At 38.3% G+C, this 19525-nt stretch overlaps 1 protein-coding gene across 2 annotated transcripts in view; it reads left to right on the top strand.

Annotated features, from left to right (window-relative positions):
• Positions 1-19525, top strand: part of REC114 (REC114 meiotic recombination protein) — a 103001-nt gene that overhangs the window by 13387 nt on the left and 70089 nt on the right. For both annotated transcript variants that reach the window (XM_049905478.1, XM_049905479.1), the window contains exon 2: positions 12879-12968. In XM_049905478.1, coding sequence (XP_049761435.1) covers positions 12879-12968 — 90 coding nt within the window. The remainder of the gene's footprint in view (positions 1-12878; positions 12969-19525) is intronic.

Raw genomic sequence — 19525 nt, forward strand, 5'->3', positions numbered from 1 at the left:
ACTACATCATCATGGTTTCCAGGATTTATAATAGGATCTTATAAAAAGCTAGAGGTGTTTGAGGACATATTTAATCTTTGAAGCTGCCCCAACAGGTTCCTTATGCCTTCTCTTCACACCCTTTAAATGCCTTCTTCCAAAGAATCTGTATTGGGTATATTGGCTCAGATGCAGCTGGGTAACTCTTAGATTTTTAGCCTGCAACCCAGAGGCCATGAATATTTGACCATTCTGAGAATTTGATTGTTATTACATTTTTTTTCCTTCTATTTGCAAAGCTCTTCATAGTTGTTTATAAGGAACAGTAGTTCTCAAATGTTTGGCATAAAGCCACAGCTACAGTGACAAGAGATGAGGTTGCTTTTGAAAACTGAACATTTGTACCTTCTTTTGAATCTGTGCTGAGCCTTCCTACCTGCTGTGATCAGCTTCAGCCTAGGTCTGTCGTTTTTTGGGAAAATGAAAGAGAAAACAAGATTCGTTCTATTTTATGGGCAGTGTGACTATTGTAAGGGGCCCTGGTGATGCAGTGGTTAAGCGCTCCTTGGTGCTAACTGAAAGGTTGGCAGTTTGAACCCACTAGCTGCTTCAAGGGAGAAAGCTGTGGCAGTCTGCTCCTGCAAAGATTTACAGCTTTAGAAACCCTACGGAGCAGATCTGCTCTCTCCTAAAGGGTCTGCATGAGTAGGAATTGACTCTACGGGCAATGGGTTCAGTTTGTTTTGGGTGACTACTATGCAACAACTATAATAAAAGATGAGCCACCTAAAGAGCTACGCTCTCTAAGTCTCATGTGAATTTCCTTATTTTAAAAACTTGATACCTGTAGTAAAAATACATGTTAGGTAAAGCATAAAAAAATTATTGTGGTGGAAAGAATCATTCTGATTGTTCTTTCCCTAGGGAACTTTCAAGTTCAATCTTGGTTGAAACTATTTTGAGTTAAAAAAATTTTTTTGGAGTTAGGGGAATAATCTCTTTTCTTGATACTGTTCTGTACAGTTGTTTAATTACAGAGGACTCATCACAAGGGCCAGGTGTTAAGGCAAAAATGTCAACTCCGGAGGCAAAAATAAATAGACTTCTTAGACTTGAAGTACTGGCTGACAAGTAAGGTCTAGTCTGAGACCTAAAAATTACGATGTATAAAATATCTAATATATATGTATGTTGGATTTGTTTTAGTTATCTGACTCGTGCTATTCTTATTACAGGTTACTACCTGGAAGTAAATTAACCACAGTTTGCATGCAGGTTTTAACTGTGTAATGACAAGTGTACAAAAGTGCCCCCCCCCAAAAAAAATCAGAACTGTGCTTCTCAGATTTTAAAGTGTATAGAAATCGCCTGGGGCTTGGGGGCTTTTGTTAAAACTGCAAATTCTGCCTCAGTAGCTCTGGTTTGGAAAATGAGATTCTGTAGTTCTAACAAGCTCCCAGGCGATGGTGATGCTGCTAGTCTGAGGCCCATGCTTAGAGGCAAGGGTTTAGAAGACCTTGAATTAAAAGGGAGGCATATAGTATTAATAAAATGAATTTATGGAGTTATGGGGTAAGGCAGTCAGGTTCATAATGAATATGCAAATGTTTTATTAATAGGGTTAATATTTAAACCATCTGTCGTCATATAAGTGGAGTGAGCACATGAAATACAAACTTGAACTTGATTTTAATTCCTTACATCTGTTAGCCCAGCCTTTCTGAAAAGCTTATCATAATAACAGATTGGTCCCTTTTATGTATTTTGTGTCTGAATATAACTTAGTCTACTAATTTGAGAATAATTTTGAAAGGTGATGTTAATTGCAGGTTGCTTTTGAGATTCAAGTTTTACCATGTTTTGGAGATTCCAAGGATTTCTCGGACATGTCCTATTTGATTGAGCCTGACAAATTCTTAGATTATTTTTTTCCTTTCAAAGGGGAAAAAAAAATCATCCTTTAATTTTTATGAGGAACTTAAAATAATTGCCCTACTTAGGAACTAAGAAATAGAATATGAAGTTTGTACTTGAAATGAACTTTAAAATGTAAATTCAGCATACAATATTTTTTGGATCCTCTTACCAACAGTGTCCTTTTTTTCCCCTTTTGTATTCCCAGTGCCTACATACTACCTAGCATATGATAGGGGCTCAGTAAATGCTTGACTGAATATGTAGTAACTTTTTGGAATTTATGATAATATGTTAATTACAAATTCAGAGCTACTGTTTATTGTTTAAGGAGCAGTGGTGAAGCGGTTGGCTGCTAACCAAAAGATCGGCAGTTCGACCCATCAGCCATTCTGCAGGAGAAAGATGTGGCAGTTTGCTTCTGTAAAGATTTATTGTTTAATTTTTCAGAATTACTACAGCAGCCCTACTAAGCAAATATTGCTGTACCCATGCTGTATATAAGTGAACTGAAACTCAGAGAGGTTAAATGACTTGCCCAGGGACACAAAGGTAGCCAGTTGAGAAGAATTCAGATCCTGGTTTTCCTGTCTCTAAAGCTTAGGCTTTAAACCACTTTGCTGTTTATCTTAGAAGTGTTAATATTTTACATGGAGAACAGCAGTTCAGTTATGTAGGTGAGGAATTTTGAGATTACACACAGGTTAAAATGACAGTGTGTTGTTGTTTTTAGGAAAATTTAAGATTCAGTAAAATCCCCAAGAAAAGTATTTTTAAAAATAGTAGAGTAGTTTTTTTGCATGCCTGGAAATTTCTGATTCGATGCCTGATGTTGCGAATGTTCTCTTTTTGGGTGCAGGATATTTTGCATTCCCATAAATATTCTTGAGCTTTGTTCTGGGATGTAGTTAAGCAGCTTGGAAACATTGATCCTTTGAAGTCTTGGATTTGGTCTAGGGCTAATTTTAACCCCACTCCTGAGACAAAACCCTTCTGAGAACTCTATGTGATGCCCTGTGAATTATGACGTTTTTCACTGTGTGCCCCATGTGAGCTCTGGGGATCGTTGCCTCAAATCCTTTCAGGTGGTTCTTTCCCTGGCCTCCAGTAGTTTCCTCACAGACATGACTGATAAGTACTCCGCTGTAAGACTTGAGGGGGCCTGCTGTAGATCTCTGGAGTGCCCTCTGTTCTACTCTCTGCTTCCTAGTATTTTGCCCTGCAAATGTAGCCACATTGATCTCCCTGGGCTCCCAACTTCATCTCCTAACTCCAGGAGACTTCAGGCTCCACCTGGATTCATCGTCCTTGCTCTTTGACCTTGAGACTCTCCAAGAAGTAAGCTGGGGCCATTGCGGGGCTCACCTCCTTTGTTTCCTGTCATTTCTCGGGGATCACTGTCCTTCATTACCTGATGTCCATTATCTTGAAAACTATTGCTTCCTCTAATTTGTCCAGTGTTTTAGTTGTTTCAGGCAGAAGGGTAAAGTCAGTCCCTGTTACTTCATGTTGACCAGAAGTAGAAATCCATGGTGGGTCTTTTGATCCAAGTTCACTTTGTCTTTTTCCTCTTTAGTTCATCAGTTCAGCAAATTATTATTATGTACTGGGTACTTGACATTCATCTAGGCTCTGGGGGTACTATGGAGATACTACGGAGATACTATGGAACTGCCCTTGCACTTCATCACAAACTTAAAATATTAGGGCAGTTGAGTACAGGGTTAAAAGTATAGGTAGGACCTGATCACTACAGCAGTGTTTTTCGCGGTGTAGAGGGCTGACTGCTTTCATCAGCGTCTCTTGGGGGTGCATGTTGAAATTTATGTTTCCTGATCTAGACCTACTGAATCAGAATCTCTGATGGCTCTCTAGGTGATTCTTACATACTGCAATCAGTTCGTATGTCCCAGTTCTGAAGGAGGGGTAGAGAAGAGGGAACAATTGACAAAGTAATTCTTGTAATAGCACTTTACAATTTATAAGGTGTCTTCATAAACCTCTTCCCATTTAATTCTCATAACTCTTTAGGTCATATTACCATTTTGTAGAGGAGAGGCTGAGGCCTAGCTAGGTTAAATAGCTTGCCAAAGTTTTACATAGGAAGTGGAAGAAGAGATTATAAAACTCAGGTCTTCCTCAAGCCAAATGCCCATTCTCTGTACAGTGCTGCTTCCTAGATGGATATTTTCTCTTATGAAGATGCAAGGGTATCATCAAGAGTTACTGTTTCATGAAGCTTGCTTTTTTGAAGAGTCAACAGGTTAGACCTTGTATTAGTTAGGATTAAGATTGGCTCTCAGTGACAGAGAATGCAAAATAATAGTGGGTTAAATAAGACGGAAGTTCATTATTCTCGCGTGTAAAAGTCCAGGCCTGGTATGATACTTCACAGTGTCAGGAACTGAGGCTCCTTATATTTCATTCCTCTGTTATATATGGCCGTGATCTCATAGTCTGAGATACAGTCTGTATTCTACACAGCTGGGTGAAGGAAGAAATGAAGTTGGGGACAAAGGGTACCTGCTTGCTGTCTCTTAAGGAACTTCGCTGTGAGCTACCACATGACAGTCCCTCCTATTCCTCCTACAACGTAGTGGCCAGAACTTAGCCCTATAGCCAGCCATCTTAGCTGCATAGACAGCTAGCAAATGTAGTCTATATTCCATGAAGTCATGTTTCTGCCTACAAATCAGAGGTTCTGTTTACCATCTAAGAAGGAAAAGTGGACATTGGAGAGCAACTAATCGTCTGCCACACATTTTTCTCCTCCCTGAAGCTGCTAAGAAATGAAGACTTACTCCCAGGGCTCCTGGGTAGAACTCAAAAGGCATTTTCTAATAAACAGTAGCAACAACAAAACAAATATTATTTAGTGCATAATTACTATATGTTAGTACCTAGAACAATACTTGGCAGATGCCTGATAAATATTTATTGATTGAATGAATTAAGGCCAGGTATTTTTTTTTTATTCTACTAAGCACCAAATCTCACATTATATCATTTAATTGTTCTGATGATCTTCTTATGTAGTTATTCCTATTTTTATTTTACAGATAAGGAGATTAAGTATACTTCTAAGTGGCAGAGCTGGGATTTGATCTGGGGTCTAAGTGATTCCAGATAATGGCTTTTATAAAATGGTAGCCATTAGTGCTGTTCACCAAATGTACTTAACTGCATATTCCATCCACCTTCCTAAAGTTAAATGTGTCATCTGACTGGTTTTGGCCAATGAAATGTGAGCAGAACTGACATATGTCATGGGCAGAAGTTTTAAGAGCCAGAGCAGTCTTTCTCTTTGCTATAATGTTGCAGATATTGCCTGCTTTGTCTGCCTAGGTCTTGTAGGAAGAATGATGGATAGTGTGATATAGTGTGTGATGACAGGAGTGAAGATGGATGGGTAGTGTGAATGAGAAATAAACCTTTGCGTTTGAGGATTGTTAATTTCTACAGCATACCCTAGCCTTTTTTTTTTTTTTTTTTTTGGTTACCCTAGCCTATTCTAACTGATAGGTATAGAACTATTTTTTGTACTTGTGATTAAGTCTGATTGGATTATATGGAACATATGTTGTAGAATACTTAGTCTTTGAGGACCAATTTGGTAACTGATGTCCTAACATGTTCTTCATTCCTTGTTCCAAAGCACCAGTTTATTAAATACATATTTCCAACTTGGGATCAGTCTGTGTTCTCTTTCTTCAATGAACACAAGCTTAATTTCATTGTGTACAGACATATTTTTTATAGAGTCCATGGTTTGTTTGTGTAACTGATTTAAGGTAGAATGTATCCGTACAAATATAGTAAAGAACGTTTTTTTCAGCTTTGTGCTTTAAGGAGTCTAAGAAGTTGCAATTAAAAATGAGACCCAAGAGTATTAAAATTAATTCACATTTAGTATTTTATTCCCCGCCTACTACGTGTCGGAAACCCTGGTGGGGTAGTGGTTAAGTGCTATGGCTGCTAACCAAAAGGTCAGCAGTTTGAATCCGCCAGGTGCTCCCTGGAAACTCTATGGGGTAGCTCTACTCTGCCCAATAGGTTTGCTGTGAGTTGGAATCGACTTGATGGCAACAGGTTTGGTTTTGGTTTTAGTATGTGCCAGATGCCATGGTTCTAGAGATGATTAAGGCATTGCCACTAAAAGAAAGAGCTAGCCAGTTAAGCTCAAGAACCTGTTCATTTGGAATATAGAGTGCGTTTCACCTCACAAATAATAATGTGGCATCTGAGAAATAAGGTATTTTTTAAATTCCCTGATTTAGAAATACAATTTGGATATTGGAATTGTTAAGAGCTAAATGGGCCTTGTTTGTGAATGAATGGATAAGAATGCCTATGAAGATAGCAAGTGCTAGTGTGAGAGCTGTAGAGACCTAGGATTAAGTGTGTCAGTGGGAGGTATTTTCTGGTTATGCTTGGTGATTATTTTAGGTCTATTATCGTAGTCTGGGAATTTTTTAAAGGACTTTTTTTTAATGTATGGGAGAAATGTTCCTATGACTGTTTGTCATGGAAAGAACAATACCCAGAGGGGCCTTGATTGCTAATTTCAAAGACTTAAAGCACTTATTCCTCTGTTACATGGAAGGTATTTGAATAAATGTCTTCTATTTGTGGCTACTAATCGAGACTGCATTAATTTACTAGCTAAATTTAAAAGGTCTGGATAATTTCATGACCACATCTTATTCTTATGGTTATGAGGTAGAACAAGATGAATCATATACTTAGATGCATGAGATAACTTTTTCAGGCTTTAAAAGAAAAAAATTCCTCCAGTATGTTACTTTTTTAGGGGCGCCTGGGTGTTGTTGCTCTTGTAATTGTTTTCTTTATTATTGTTGTTGTTAACACTTGGGTAATAGGTGTGTAGCAGGACCACTCTCATTAGCATAGTATACAAATTTGTTGGAATATTTATGAGCCTCTTTAGCTACAAAGAGCCAGTAGGGAGGCAGCTGTTAGCCTACTTAGCAATATTGCTCTTTTTTTGTATTTTGTAATGCACAAATCAGCAGTTTGAGTCAATATATACAGCTGTGACACTTTCTGAGGGGTCTTCAAAGCAGAAAACAAGACGTTAAATCGAGTACATGATTTGCCAAAACCTGAAGAGTAATACTATATTTTAGTCTTTCATGTAGATATAACTTACTTTAGAGTAAGTACATTTGAAATACTTTTTTATATTTTCACACAGTGGTTTTTACTTCTCTCTATTTAATTTTAGATATCTCTTATAGTACAGACTTGCACAAATCCATGTGTATAAGATGTGAATAGAGGAGTTTCTCTGGATATTTAACTGATGCATAAATTGTACCTGAAAAACCAGCTTGTGATAGGCAGGCTCCAACTGTATCTCAGTGTGTGCTCATCACTGTGTTGATGGCAAAATACTGCAACAGACAGGGGTTAGGTTGATGTAAATCTTAAGCTACAGTTAGGTTAGCAACTGGAATGAAGAGAAGATATAAAAATGATGTATGTCCTGTCTGACACCTTAAAATTAATATCTTTTTCTGTTATAACTTGGTCAGTAGAAGAACATTTTTCTTTGAGCTTGCCATATTGTGTTAATATGAACATTCCAGTAAAATACTAAATTGTCACTCTTTAAACATGGTTCCCAAAGCCAGAAATAAGTTATTTTTATAATATGTCTACAGTTTTGGAATTATGATACTTGGAATTTCTCTGCAGAATTAGGACATTACATTTCCTTTGTAAAAAGCTGAATGCTTTCCTTAACCTTGATCCTACCTAGTGAACAAAGAGCAGGGGAGCCTTTTAAAAATGCTTTATTATAGAGAATTTCAAGCATAGTCAAAGGTAGAATAGCGTAGTAAACGCACATGTACGTATCACCCAGCTATAAAACAATTATCAATTCATGGCCAATCTGTGCCCTGCTGGCACAGTGGTTAAGAGCTCAGCTGCCACCCAAAAGGTTGACAGTTCAAATCCACCACCTGCTCCTTGGAAACCCTGTGGGGCAGTTCTCCTCTCTCCTATAGGGTTGCTATGAGTTGGAATCAACTTGATGGCAGTGGGTCTGGATTTGGTTTTTACACCCCATCTACTTACCCCTCATCGTGTAATTTTGAAAAAAATCCCAGACTTCATACCATTTCATCAGTAATTACTTCAGTTTGTAATTCTAAAAAATAAGGACTTAAAAAAGAACGTAGCCGTAATAGTATTATCACACTAAAAAATTAAGTGATTCCTTAATATTATCAAATAGTACTCAAATTTCTAATAGTCTTATTGTCTTTTTTTTTTTTTCTCTAAATGGGGCCATTGTGGTTCATTGATAGGTCTTTTAGGTCTATTTTAATCTTTAGGTCAAATCTAGATGTTGTTAGGTGCTTTCGAGTCAGTCCTGACTCATAGTGACCCCGTGTACAACAGAACGAAACATTGCCTGGTCCTGCGCCATCCTCACAATCTTTGCTATGTTTGAGCCCATGGTTGCAGCCATCTCGTTGAGGGTCTCCCACTTTTTCCCTGACCCTCTGCTTTACCAAGCATGATGTTCCTCTCCAGGGACTGGTCCTTCCTGATAGCATGTCCTAAGCACATAAGACAAAGTCTCAGCATCCTCCCTTCTAAGGAGAATTCTAGCTGTACTTCTTCGAAGACAGATTTGTTCATTCTTCTGGCAGTCCATTCAGTGTTCTTCACCAACACCATAACTCAAAGGCGTCAATTCTTCTTCGGTCTTCCTAATTCATTGTCCAGCCCTTGCGTGCATATGAGGCGACTGAAAGGCACACCTTAGTCCTCAAGGTGACATCTTTGCTTTTTAACACTTTAAAGGGGTCTTTGGCAGCAGATTTGCCTAGTGTAATGTATCATTTGAGTTCCTGACTGCAGTTACCATGGGCATTGACTGTGGATCCAAGTAAAATGAAATTCTTCACAATTTCCATCTTTTCTCCATTTATTGTAATGTTGCTTATTGGTCCGGTTGTGAGGATTTTTGTTTTATGTTGAGGTGTAATCCATACTGAAACTGTATTCTTTGCTCTTCATCAATAGGTACTTCAAGTCATCTTCGTTTTCAGCAAGGAAGGTTGTTTCATCTGCATATCGCTGGTTGTTAATGAGTTGTTAATGAGTTAAAATCTAGAGGCTTGATCAAATTCAGGTTGATGTTTTGGCAAGACTATGTATCTTCCATCAGATAAAAAAAAATCAGATACATAATATAATTTTTGTCTCTGTTTTTGTGATATTGCAGTTATTAATGCATAATATCTAAAGCCGTTAATTAGGGGTTGCAAAATGGTGATATTCTAATATTATCATTTTTTCTTTATTATCTGGAATATTTCTATAAAGAAAAACTTGCCCGTATTTTCTAGATAGGAAAAATACTTGATTCTTTCCTTTCGTTTACCATTAAAAAAAAAATATGTTAGTTTTCTAGCATCCTCCAGTGTTCCTCTGTCCCTTCAATTCAGGAATTCTACAAGGATTTGTCTAGTTGTTGGCTTCCCGCCACCCCCCCATGGATGTCTGGAACTTGAACCCTTTCCATCTTCAGTCTGATGTCTTTCTGCAGTTGAGGGATATTTTCTTCTATTATTTGTTTAATTAATGGCTTTCCTCCATCTGCACAGCCCCCCAGCTCCTGTCATTAACATTTGTTCTCCTGAATCTTCCTTCCACGTATCATACCTTGTTATACATGATTTCTGCTTCTTTGTAGTTTGCTCTGTGTATCTGAATATTTCTCCTACTTGATTTTTCAGACAATTAATTTAAGTCTAAACAATATCTATCCAATTCTTGAATTAGGCTCTTGAATTTTTATATTTATAAAGCATGTTTTTGCCATTTAAATTAACATATTCTACAGGTTCTGGGGATTAGGATGTGAACATCTTTGGGGCGGCAGTTTATTATTCTGTCTACCACACATCTTAACAATATTAAGTCTTCCAACCCATGAACAAAGCATCTCTGTCCATATGTTTGTCTTCTTCTATATTTTCTCATTTGTTGAGATAATCATATGGTTTTCCTTTTTTAGTTTGCTAATATGGTAAATTTCATCCAGTGCAAAATACTTAATTTCCCTTTTAATTTCTTATTTGGCCCATGAGTTATTTAGAAGTATTTTAATTAGTTTCAAAATATTTGGGGCTTTTTCACTGAAGAAAATATTGCAGGGCTTTGCATACCCTCCTTCATATCCAAAATGTTATTTGATTTTTAAATACGGAATTTAAAGCGAATTAGAGAAGCAGCAGTAGGAAATCTTGAATTTAAATATAGCATTAAAGTTCCAAACCTCAGATATGAAACTGTAAAGTAGAGTATTATTGCTCAGTAGAAGTAACTGTGTAAAAAATATGCTTTAGTTGAGTTAGGCATGTGTTAATTATTTTGAGCTTTGAGCATTAAGAGTGAGTTTACAATTTCATCTTATTATTTACAAATTATACCAGGGTGTCACCTTACAGGGTTTATTAATGATATTAAAGCCATCAATACAATGTAGTCACTTAAGGTCCAAATCCCACTCTAATGTATGTATCAGTCACATTCTCTTTGACATTTAACTGCCTCAACGCCTCACTAGAGCTCAATAGTTTGGAACAGCAGAGCAGATGTAACAAGATAAAATATAACAGGGATAAATCCAAGGTCTTACATCAGGGTCAGATGAAGAAAGGGAAAGTATGATTTACCAAGAACCTATGTGATGAAGTTTCAGGAGGTTTTCTAAATATAAGATCAAACTTTTCAATGGGACTGCCTCTCAAGAGATTCATGATACTGTAGGCTGCTTTACTGCAAGTAATGGAAAGTTAGTTAGACCACACCAACATCATTGTGATCAGTTTTGGCGCCACATTTTAAAAGTGACATTGATAAATTGTAGCTCCTCCAAAGAAAGCACCGGGTTTTCAGACTTAGTGGATCCACTGAGACTGAGAAAACCGCCAAATGTATTGTCCTGAAATCATCTTTGAACCTTGATCCGAAACTGTCTCAGGGAGTCATCTATGAACATAACAACAGTTTAGCTCAATTAATAAAGAACAATGGCCTTAAACATTTTGCTCTTTTCAAGAATTATCTATATGTGATCAAATTGACAACAGTAACTCTAAAGCACAGATGACAACTTTAAGGGGCCTAGAGAGTAAAAGTTTATGGTGGTGAAACAATATGGGTAGAGATAATGAGAATGGTGACACAATGCGGAGAATGTAACCAATGGCATTAATCTGTACATGTAGAAATTGTTGAATGGGTATATATTTTGTTTTGTATATTTTCACCAAAAATAAAAGTATGAAAGCATTTTGGCATATTTTCTCAATCAACAGAGAATACCGTGTACTGGTGGGAATCTGAAACATGTTTTGGATTTTTTTTAATGACGATAAATAAAGTGTTAGTTTGAAGTCTAGAGGGAAAAAAGAAAGAAAATATCAGGTTTTGAGGGGTTGTGAAAAATGGATTATACGGTTAAAGAAACTTTTTTTTAATAATTTTTATTGTGCTTTAAGTGAAAGTTTACAAATCAAGTCAGTCTCTCACATATAAGCTTACTACATACGCACGTTTACTCTCCCCCTAATGAGTCAGCCTGCTCCCTCCTTCCAGTCTCTCCTTTCAGACCGTTTTGCCAGTTTCTAACCCTCTCTACCCTCCCATCTCCCCTCCAAACAGGAGATGCCAACACAGTCTCAAGTGTCCACCTGATACAAGTAGCTCACTCCTCATCAGCAACTCTCTCCAACCCATTGTCCAGTCCATTCCATGTCTGATGAGTTGTCTTCGGAAATGGTTCCTATCCTGAGTCAACAGAAGGTTTGGGGACCATGACCACCGGGATTCTTCTAGTCTCAGTCAGACCATTAAGTCTGGTCTTTTTATGAGAATTTGGGGTCTGTGTCCCACTGTTCTCCTGCTCCCTCAGAGATTCTCTGTTGTGCTCCCTGTCAGGGCAGTCATCGGTTGTGGCCCGGCACCGTCTAGTTCTTCTGGTCTCAGGATGATGTAAGTCTCTGGTTCATGTGGCCCTTTCTGTCTCCTGGGCTCTTAATTATCTTGTAACCTTGGTGTTCTTGATTCTCCTTTGATCCAGGTGGGTTGAGACCAATTAATGCCTCTTAGATGGCCGCTTTTTAGCATTTAAGACCCCAGACGCCACACTTTAAAGTAGGATGCAGAATGTTTTCTTAATAGAATTTATTTTGCCAGTTGACTTAGATGTCCCCTGTAGCCATAGTCCCCAAACCCCCACCCTTGCTCCATTGACCTTTGAAGCATTCAGTTTATCCAGGAAAGTTCTTTGCTTTTGGTCCAGTTCAGTTGAGCTGACCTTCCCTGTATTGAGTATTGTCCTTCCCTTCACCTAAAGTAGTTCTTATCTCCTATCTAATCAGTAAAAAACCCTCTCCCACCCTCCCTCCCTCCCCCCCATAACCACAAAAGAATGTTTTCTTCTCAGTCTAAACTATTTCTCAAGATCTTATAATAGTGGTTGTATACAATGTTTGTCCTTTTGCATCTGACTAATTTCACTCAGCATAATGCCTTCCAGGTTGCTCCATGTTATGAAATGAAGAATCTGGAACTTTGAAGTGTCATCACAATCCTCTAGGACATTATCCCCATTTTATAGGAAAAAAAAATTGAGGCTTAGAGAGAATTAATGATTTATTAAAATGTAACGAACAAGTTGGCTTAGGGGTCACATCTCCTGATTCTTAATCCAGTATTCTTTTTGTTTCAAAATACTCGTTTCGATCATGTTTTTAAAGCCTGAATGTTAGCCCAAGTTTGAAGTTACAAGAAAATGATTTCATATTAAATAAAATGAAAGAAAACATTCAGAGTAGGAAGGTCATTGTGAGAAAATAATTTGGTTATCAGTATTATAAGTGTGTCAGTATTGCAGAAATGTGTTATCTTATGTACATTTCTCTCTCTCTCTTTTCAAGGTTTTTGATTCCAGTGAAGAATCTGGATATCTTGTTCTCACCATAGTTGTCTCAGGTCATTTGTTCATTTCTCAAGGACAGACATTACTGGTAGGTTTTATGCCTATTGTTTATACACAGATATATTTCTTGACCCACATAGTTTTACATTAATTTTTATATCCTTTAGCTTTCTTTGGCCTCAGCAAGTTCAGAAAATTAAGCATGTATTAAATGTGCTGTAATAGTAGGAAACACAAAAACATAATGAATATTACCTGCCTTAAAAAAAAAATTTTTTTTTTTTTTTTTAAGGAAGTTTAGTTCTTTGTTGGGAGTCAAGTGGATCAAGGCATTAGAATTAACCAGTACTATAAAGGATTTTTTTTTTTTTAAAGGATTTTTAATTGGGGAGATAGGGTTGAAGACAGACTAAATTTAAAGAGAAGTGTGTGGAGGGTTTTTTCAGGTAGGAAAAATAGCACATGCAGAGGTACAGACTTGAGGAAATAAAAAGCTAAAAGAAAACTCGAAGGATGCTATTGTTAATTGATGTAGCCCTCTATAAAACTCTAATTTTGTAAGAATGCATTTGCTCTTTATTCTAAATATATATAGTAAGAAATTTTAGAATGAAAAAGTATATAAAGGAGGAAATAACAGTTGTTTTGTTTGAAAGTTTGGGTTTGAATCGGTATATAGAAACAAAATGAATGAAGAAACAAGACAATTGTTGTTGTTGTTAGGTGCCGTCTAGTCGGTTCCGACTCATAGCGACCCTGTGCACAACAGAACAAAACACTGCCCGGTCCTGAGCCATCCCTACTGTCGTTGTTATGCTTGAGCTAATTGTTGCAGCCACTGTGTCAGTCCACCTCGTTGAGGGTCTTCCTCTTTTCCGCTGACCCTGTACTCTGCCAAGCACGATGTCCTTCTCCAGGGACTGATCCCTCCTGACAACATGTCCAAAGTATGCAAGACGCAGTCTCGCCATCCTTGCTTCTAAGGAGCATTCTGGTTGTACTTCTTCTAAGACAGATTTGCTCGTTCTTTTGGCAGTCCATGGTATATTCAATATTCGCCAGCACCACAATTCAAAGGTGTCAATTCTTCTTCGGTCTTCCTTATTCATTGTCCAGCTTTCACATGCATATGATGTGGTTGAAAATACCATGGCTTGGGTCAGGCACACCTTAGTCTTCAAGGTGACATCTTTGTTCTTCAACACTTTAAAGAGGTCCTTTGCAGCAGATTTACCCAATGCAATGCGTCATGTGATTTCCTGACTGCTGCTTCCATGGCTGTTGATTGTGGATCCAAGTAAAGTGAAATCCTTGACAATGTCAGTCTTTTCTCCGTTTATCGTGATGTTGCTCATTGGTCCAGTTGTGAGGATTTTTGTTTTCTTTATGTTGAGGTACAATCCATACTGAAGGCTGTGGTCTCTGATCTTCATTAGTAAGTGCTTCAAGTCCTCTTCACTTTCAGCAAGCAAGGTTGTGTCATCTGCATAAGACAGGTTGTTAATGAGTCTTCCTCCAATCCTGATGCCCCATTCTTCTTCATATAGTCCAGCTTCTCATATTATTTGCTCAGCATACAGATTGAATAAGTATGATGAAAGAATACAACCCTGACGCACACCTTTCCTGACTTTAAACCAATCAGTTTCCCCTTGTTCTGTCTGAACAACTGCCTCTATGATCTATGTAAAGGTTCCCCATGAGCACAATTAAGTTTCTGGAATTCCCATTCTTTGCAATGTTATCCATAATTTGTTATGACCCACACAGCCGAATGAATGCCTTTGCATAGTCAATAAAACGTGTCTGTCAGTTTGTCGTACTGTGGGACTGGCGTGTTGCTGTGATGCTGGAAGGCAATTACTAATTTCCAATCAAAGAGATCTCACAAGAAAGGAAATGTAATGGAAGATTATTATATTGTTCAGCTGCAAATAATATTGTGAATAATATCTGTGTACATAATAAATTCACTCAACAAGTGGTTACTGAAATCTACATATGCATAATTTATTCATTTAACAATATTTATTGAACAATTACTACATATTAGACATTGTTTTAGGTGCCAGGGATACAGCAGTGAACACCAGAGCCACAACTCCCTGTCACCATGTTGTATCATCATTCTAGTGGAGATGTTCTCTCATATTATGATGGCAGGGTCCCACATGTGTACATTAGGACAATTCATTTTTCCACTTAAATAGACTTTGGCCTTATTGCATGTGAGGTGACCTGCAAGGTCATCTTTGTGTGCCTCGTGACTCTTAAAGGTGCAGCACAAGTTGTACCATTTTGCTTTATCTGCCTGTCAGGGCCTGCATCAGTTGCAAGAGGTAAGGTTTCTCTGTCAGCTGCTAATAAAAAGTACTCTAAACAGTGGCTGAGGGATGCCTGCCTTACCGCTAGTTCTCCCTGTCAGGATCCTGGGTCTTTGCTGAATGGTGACATTAATGCAGTTTGGCTTTCCTTAGACATAGGTGGACCCTCTGAGCTTTGTCTCTCTTTTCTATACCAGTGGTAAGTGTTGTTACAAACTGGTAGATGTTTTTTTTGCTTCATACATGGGATGATTTTTGCACTGCAGTTGCAAAACCAGGTTAATCAAATTTCAAGACACACACCACTGAGAAACATAGGGTAACTCGACAATTTGGTATATGTTTTATATATATTTATGGGTCTGAGTTCATTTTATTGTATGTGGGCATCTAATTGTTCCAGCACTATTTGTTGAAAAGACTAGTGTTATGGATTGAATTGTGTCGCCCAGAAGTGTGTGTCAACTTGGCTAGGCTATGATTCCCAGTATTGTGTGGTTCTCTTCCATTTGTGTTCTGATGTAATTATCCTATATGTTATGAATCCCAACCTCTGTAATGTTAATGAGGCAGGATTAGAGGCAGTTATGTTAATGAGGCAAGATACAATCTACAAGACTAGATTTTATCTTGAGTCAATCTTTTTTGAGATATAAAAGAGAGAAGTGAGCAGAGAGGATAGGGACCTCATACCACCAAGAAAGAAGAGCCAGGAGCTTAGTGTGTCCTTTGGACCTGGGGTCCCTGTATTGAGAAACTCCTAGACCCAGGGGAAGTTTGATAACAAGTACCTTCTCCCAGAGCTGACAGAGAGAGAAAGCCTTCCTCTGGAGCTGGTGCCCTGAATTTGGACTTCTAGCCTCCTAGACTGTGAGAGAATAAATTTCTGTTTGTTAAAGCCATCTACTTGTGGTATTTCTGTTATAGCTGCACTAGATAACTAAGACAGCTAGCTTTCCCCCATTTAATTACTGTGACACCTTTGTTGAAAATCAATTTGCTGTATTTGTGTAGGTCTGTTTCTGGGCTCTCTTTTCTGTTCTTTTGACCTGTATGTCTATTTTTACTCCAATAACACATTTTTGAGTATTCTAGCTTTGTAGTAATTTTAAAATCATATAGTATAAATCACCCAGCTTTGTTCTTTTTCATAGTTGTTTATTTTTAGTCATTTTCATATTAATTTTAAATCAGCTTTCCAATTTCTACACCCCCCCCCCGAAAAAAAAAAGCCTGCTGGGGTTTTGATTGGGCTTTCCTTGGATCTATAAATCAATTTGGCAGGGAGTAACATCTTAATAAGGAGCCCTGGTGGCACAGTGGTTAAAGTGGTTGACTGCTAACCGAAAGATCGGCAGTTTGAAACCACCAGTGACTCAATAGGAGAAAGATGTGGCTGTCTGCTTCCATAGAGATTTACAGCCCCGGAAGTCCTGTGGGGTCACTGTGAGTCAGAATTGACTCGATGGCAGTGAGTTTGATTTTGATTTGGACATCTTAATGTTGAGTCTTCCCATCTGAGAACATGTTATTATACTCCATTTTTTTATATCCCATTGCCATCGAGTCGATTCTGACTCATAGTGACCCTGTAGGACAGAGTAGAGCTGCCCCACAGGGCTTCCAAGGAGTGCCTGGTGGATTTGAACTGCTGACCTTTTGGTTAGCAGCTGTAGCATGCAACCACTACGCCACCAGGGTTTCCATTTATTTATGTATCTTCCTTAATTTCCCTCATCATTGTTTTGTAGTTTTCAGAACACAAGTGTAAAAATGGCATGGCGGAGGCTGCTGACCTCTTCTAACTTTACGAGAGGGAAGGAGAATCAAGATCCACAGCCCAAGGCTGATTTCTTTGAGGCAGAGGTCAGACATACCTCCTCTTGCCAGCCATTTTTACCAATTCTGATACCATTTGTCCCTCCCACGGCACATTCTCCTTCTCTGCTTACTTCAGTAATTCATTGCAATGGCCACAAAGAACTCACAGCCAATACTCACAAATGTGGGGTTTATATAAGGGAAGTAACAGGTTACAGTTCAGGTTCAGGAACGCTCAGGATACAGTTCTTTGAGCAGGACAGCCTATTCTCAGCTGTACCTGCAGGCAGGTCTCTCCCTGGCCCTTGGCCCCTCAGCCCTTCAGTCTGGCCTCTGTCCTGCTCAGGCAAGTATCTGCCAATAAGTGCCCTAAGGCACCGCACTCCTCCAGTAAGCCTTGACCCAAGGGTGCTCAACCCTAGCTCTTTGGGTCTGCAAACCTAGCTCCATCAAGTGCCTGGATGCACCCTACTCACCAGGACATCACTTGCTAGTAGGCATTCAGCTTTGAGAGCTCCGTGGCAGGCCTCCTTCCAGTTTCATATTGGTTTTCTGCCTCTGCTGCCGCCATTTCTCTGCCTCTGCATCTCATCATCTCCAGTGTTACAGCTATCCATTTCTGTCTTCCGTGTTATAGCATCTACACTCTCTCTCTCTCTCTCTGTCTCCCTTTAAGCCTAGCACGATGGCAAAATTGACCAGTCCCCTCGTTAGGTTTCCATGTACCTTATTTGCATAATCCTACTCAGTCATTTGATGGGAGTTACAAAGACTATGGCTAAAAAAAAAAAAAATGGCTAGAAGGGCCATATTAAGTAATTCACTGCAGTCAAACAACTGTACATATTTTGCTAAATTGGCTTCTTTTTTTTTTTAATAATTTTTATTATGCTTTAAGTGAAAGTTTATAAATCAAGTCAGTCTCTGACACAAAAACTTATATACACCTTGCTACATACTCCCAATTACTCTCCCCCTAAAAATAAATAAATAAATAAATAATTTTTTAATGAGACAGCCTATTCCCTCCCTCCACTTTTTCTTTTCGTGTCCATTTCACCAGCTTCTAACCCCCTCCACCCTCTCATCTCCCCTCCAGGCAGGAGATGCCAACATAGTCTCAAGTGTCCACCTGATCCAAGAAGCTCACTCCTTACCAGCATCCCTCTCCAACCCATTGTCCAGTCCAATCCATGTCTGAAGAGTTGGCTTTGGGAATGGTTCCTGTCCTGGGCCAACAGAAGGCCTGGAGGCCATGACCACTGGGGTCCTTCTAGTCTCAGTCAGACCATTAAGTCTGGTCTTTTTACGAGAATTTGGGGTCTGCGTCCTACTGCTGTCCTGCTCCCTCAGGGGTTCTCTGTTGTGTTCCCTGTCAGGGTAGTCATTGGTCACAGCTGGGCACCATCTAGCTCTTCTGGCCTCAGGCTGATGTAGTCTCTGGTTCCCGTGGCCCTTTCTGTTGAATTGGTTTCTAAGAATTTCAATTTTTAATGTTATTATAAAAATATTTTTAAAATTTCAATATCTAATTGATGCTAGTGTGGAGAAACAGTTACCTTTTTTGTATTGACCATGTATCCTGTGATCCTGCTAAACTCATTTATTAGTTTTACAACTTTTTTTAAATATTCCTTAGGATTTTCTACATAGAAGATGTGTCGTTTGCAAATAATGACAGTTTTACCTCTTTCTTTCCAACCTTATGTTCTTTTTCTCCCTAATTATAATGGCTAGGACACCCAGTACAATGTTGAATAGAAATGGTGAGTGTTGATATTCTTGCCTTGTTTCTAATCCTGGGGGGAAGCATTCACCTTTCACTGTTAAGTCCAATGTTAGGTGTACATTTTTTATAGATACCTTTTATGAGATTGAGGAAGTTTCCTTCTCTTTCTAGTTTACTGAGAGTTTTTAATCATGAATAGGGGTTGCATTTTATCAAATGCTTTTTCTGCATCTGTTGAGATGGTTTTTCTTTTTAGTTCTGTTAAAATAATAAATTTTAAGAATATTCAGTTCTTAAATTGGTGTTTATTATAGAGCTATTTGCTTTTTAAAACTATGTACTTATTGTAAGTTTGGTAAAAATAACAGTACATATTTTAAAAACATTGTACCCATAAACATTGTACCCATAATGAATAGTGGTTTTTAACAATATTTTCTGGATTCCATAAGAATCAACACATTGAGGAGGGTTGTGGTATATTTTTAGAATTCTTCTCATAAAAGGTAGGGACAGGACACTCATGGAAAGTTTTAGCCATTTCTGCTTTAGAACAAGATTCCAGTTGCTGGCATCGGTTAAAATATGCTGTATTTATACTTTCAAATTTTTATGGAAAGTTTATAGTCACCAGGGCCCACCACCTACCTTACCTCCCACCCCCAAAAAAGTCATTTCTTTTAGGGAAACTGATGGGTAGAGCCCTGTAACAGCTCCAAGTGTGTGATACGTTTCTGTAGAAATCGAAGCAGATCAGCAAGGCTTTGGGCT

This window comes from Elephas maximus, chromosome 13, assembly GCF_024166365.1.
Source record: "Elephas maximus indicus isolate mEleMax1 chromosome 13, mEleMax1 primary haplotype, whole genome shotgun sequence".
Lineage (NCBI taxonomy): Eukaryota > Metazoa > Chordata > Mammalia > Proboscidea > Elephantidae > Elephas > Elephas maximus.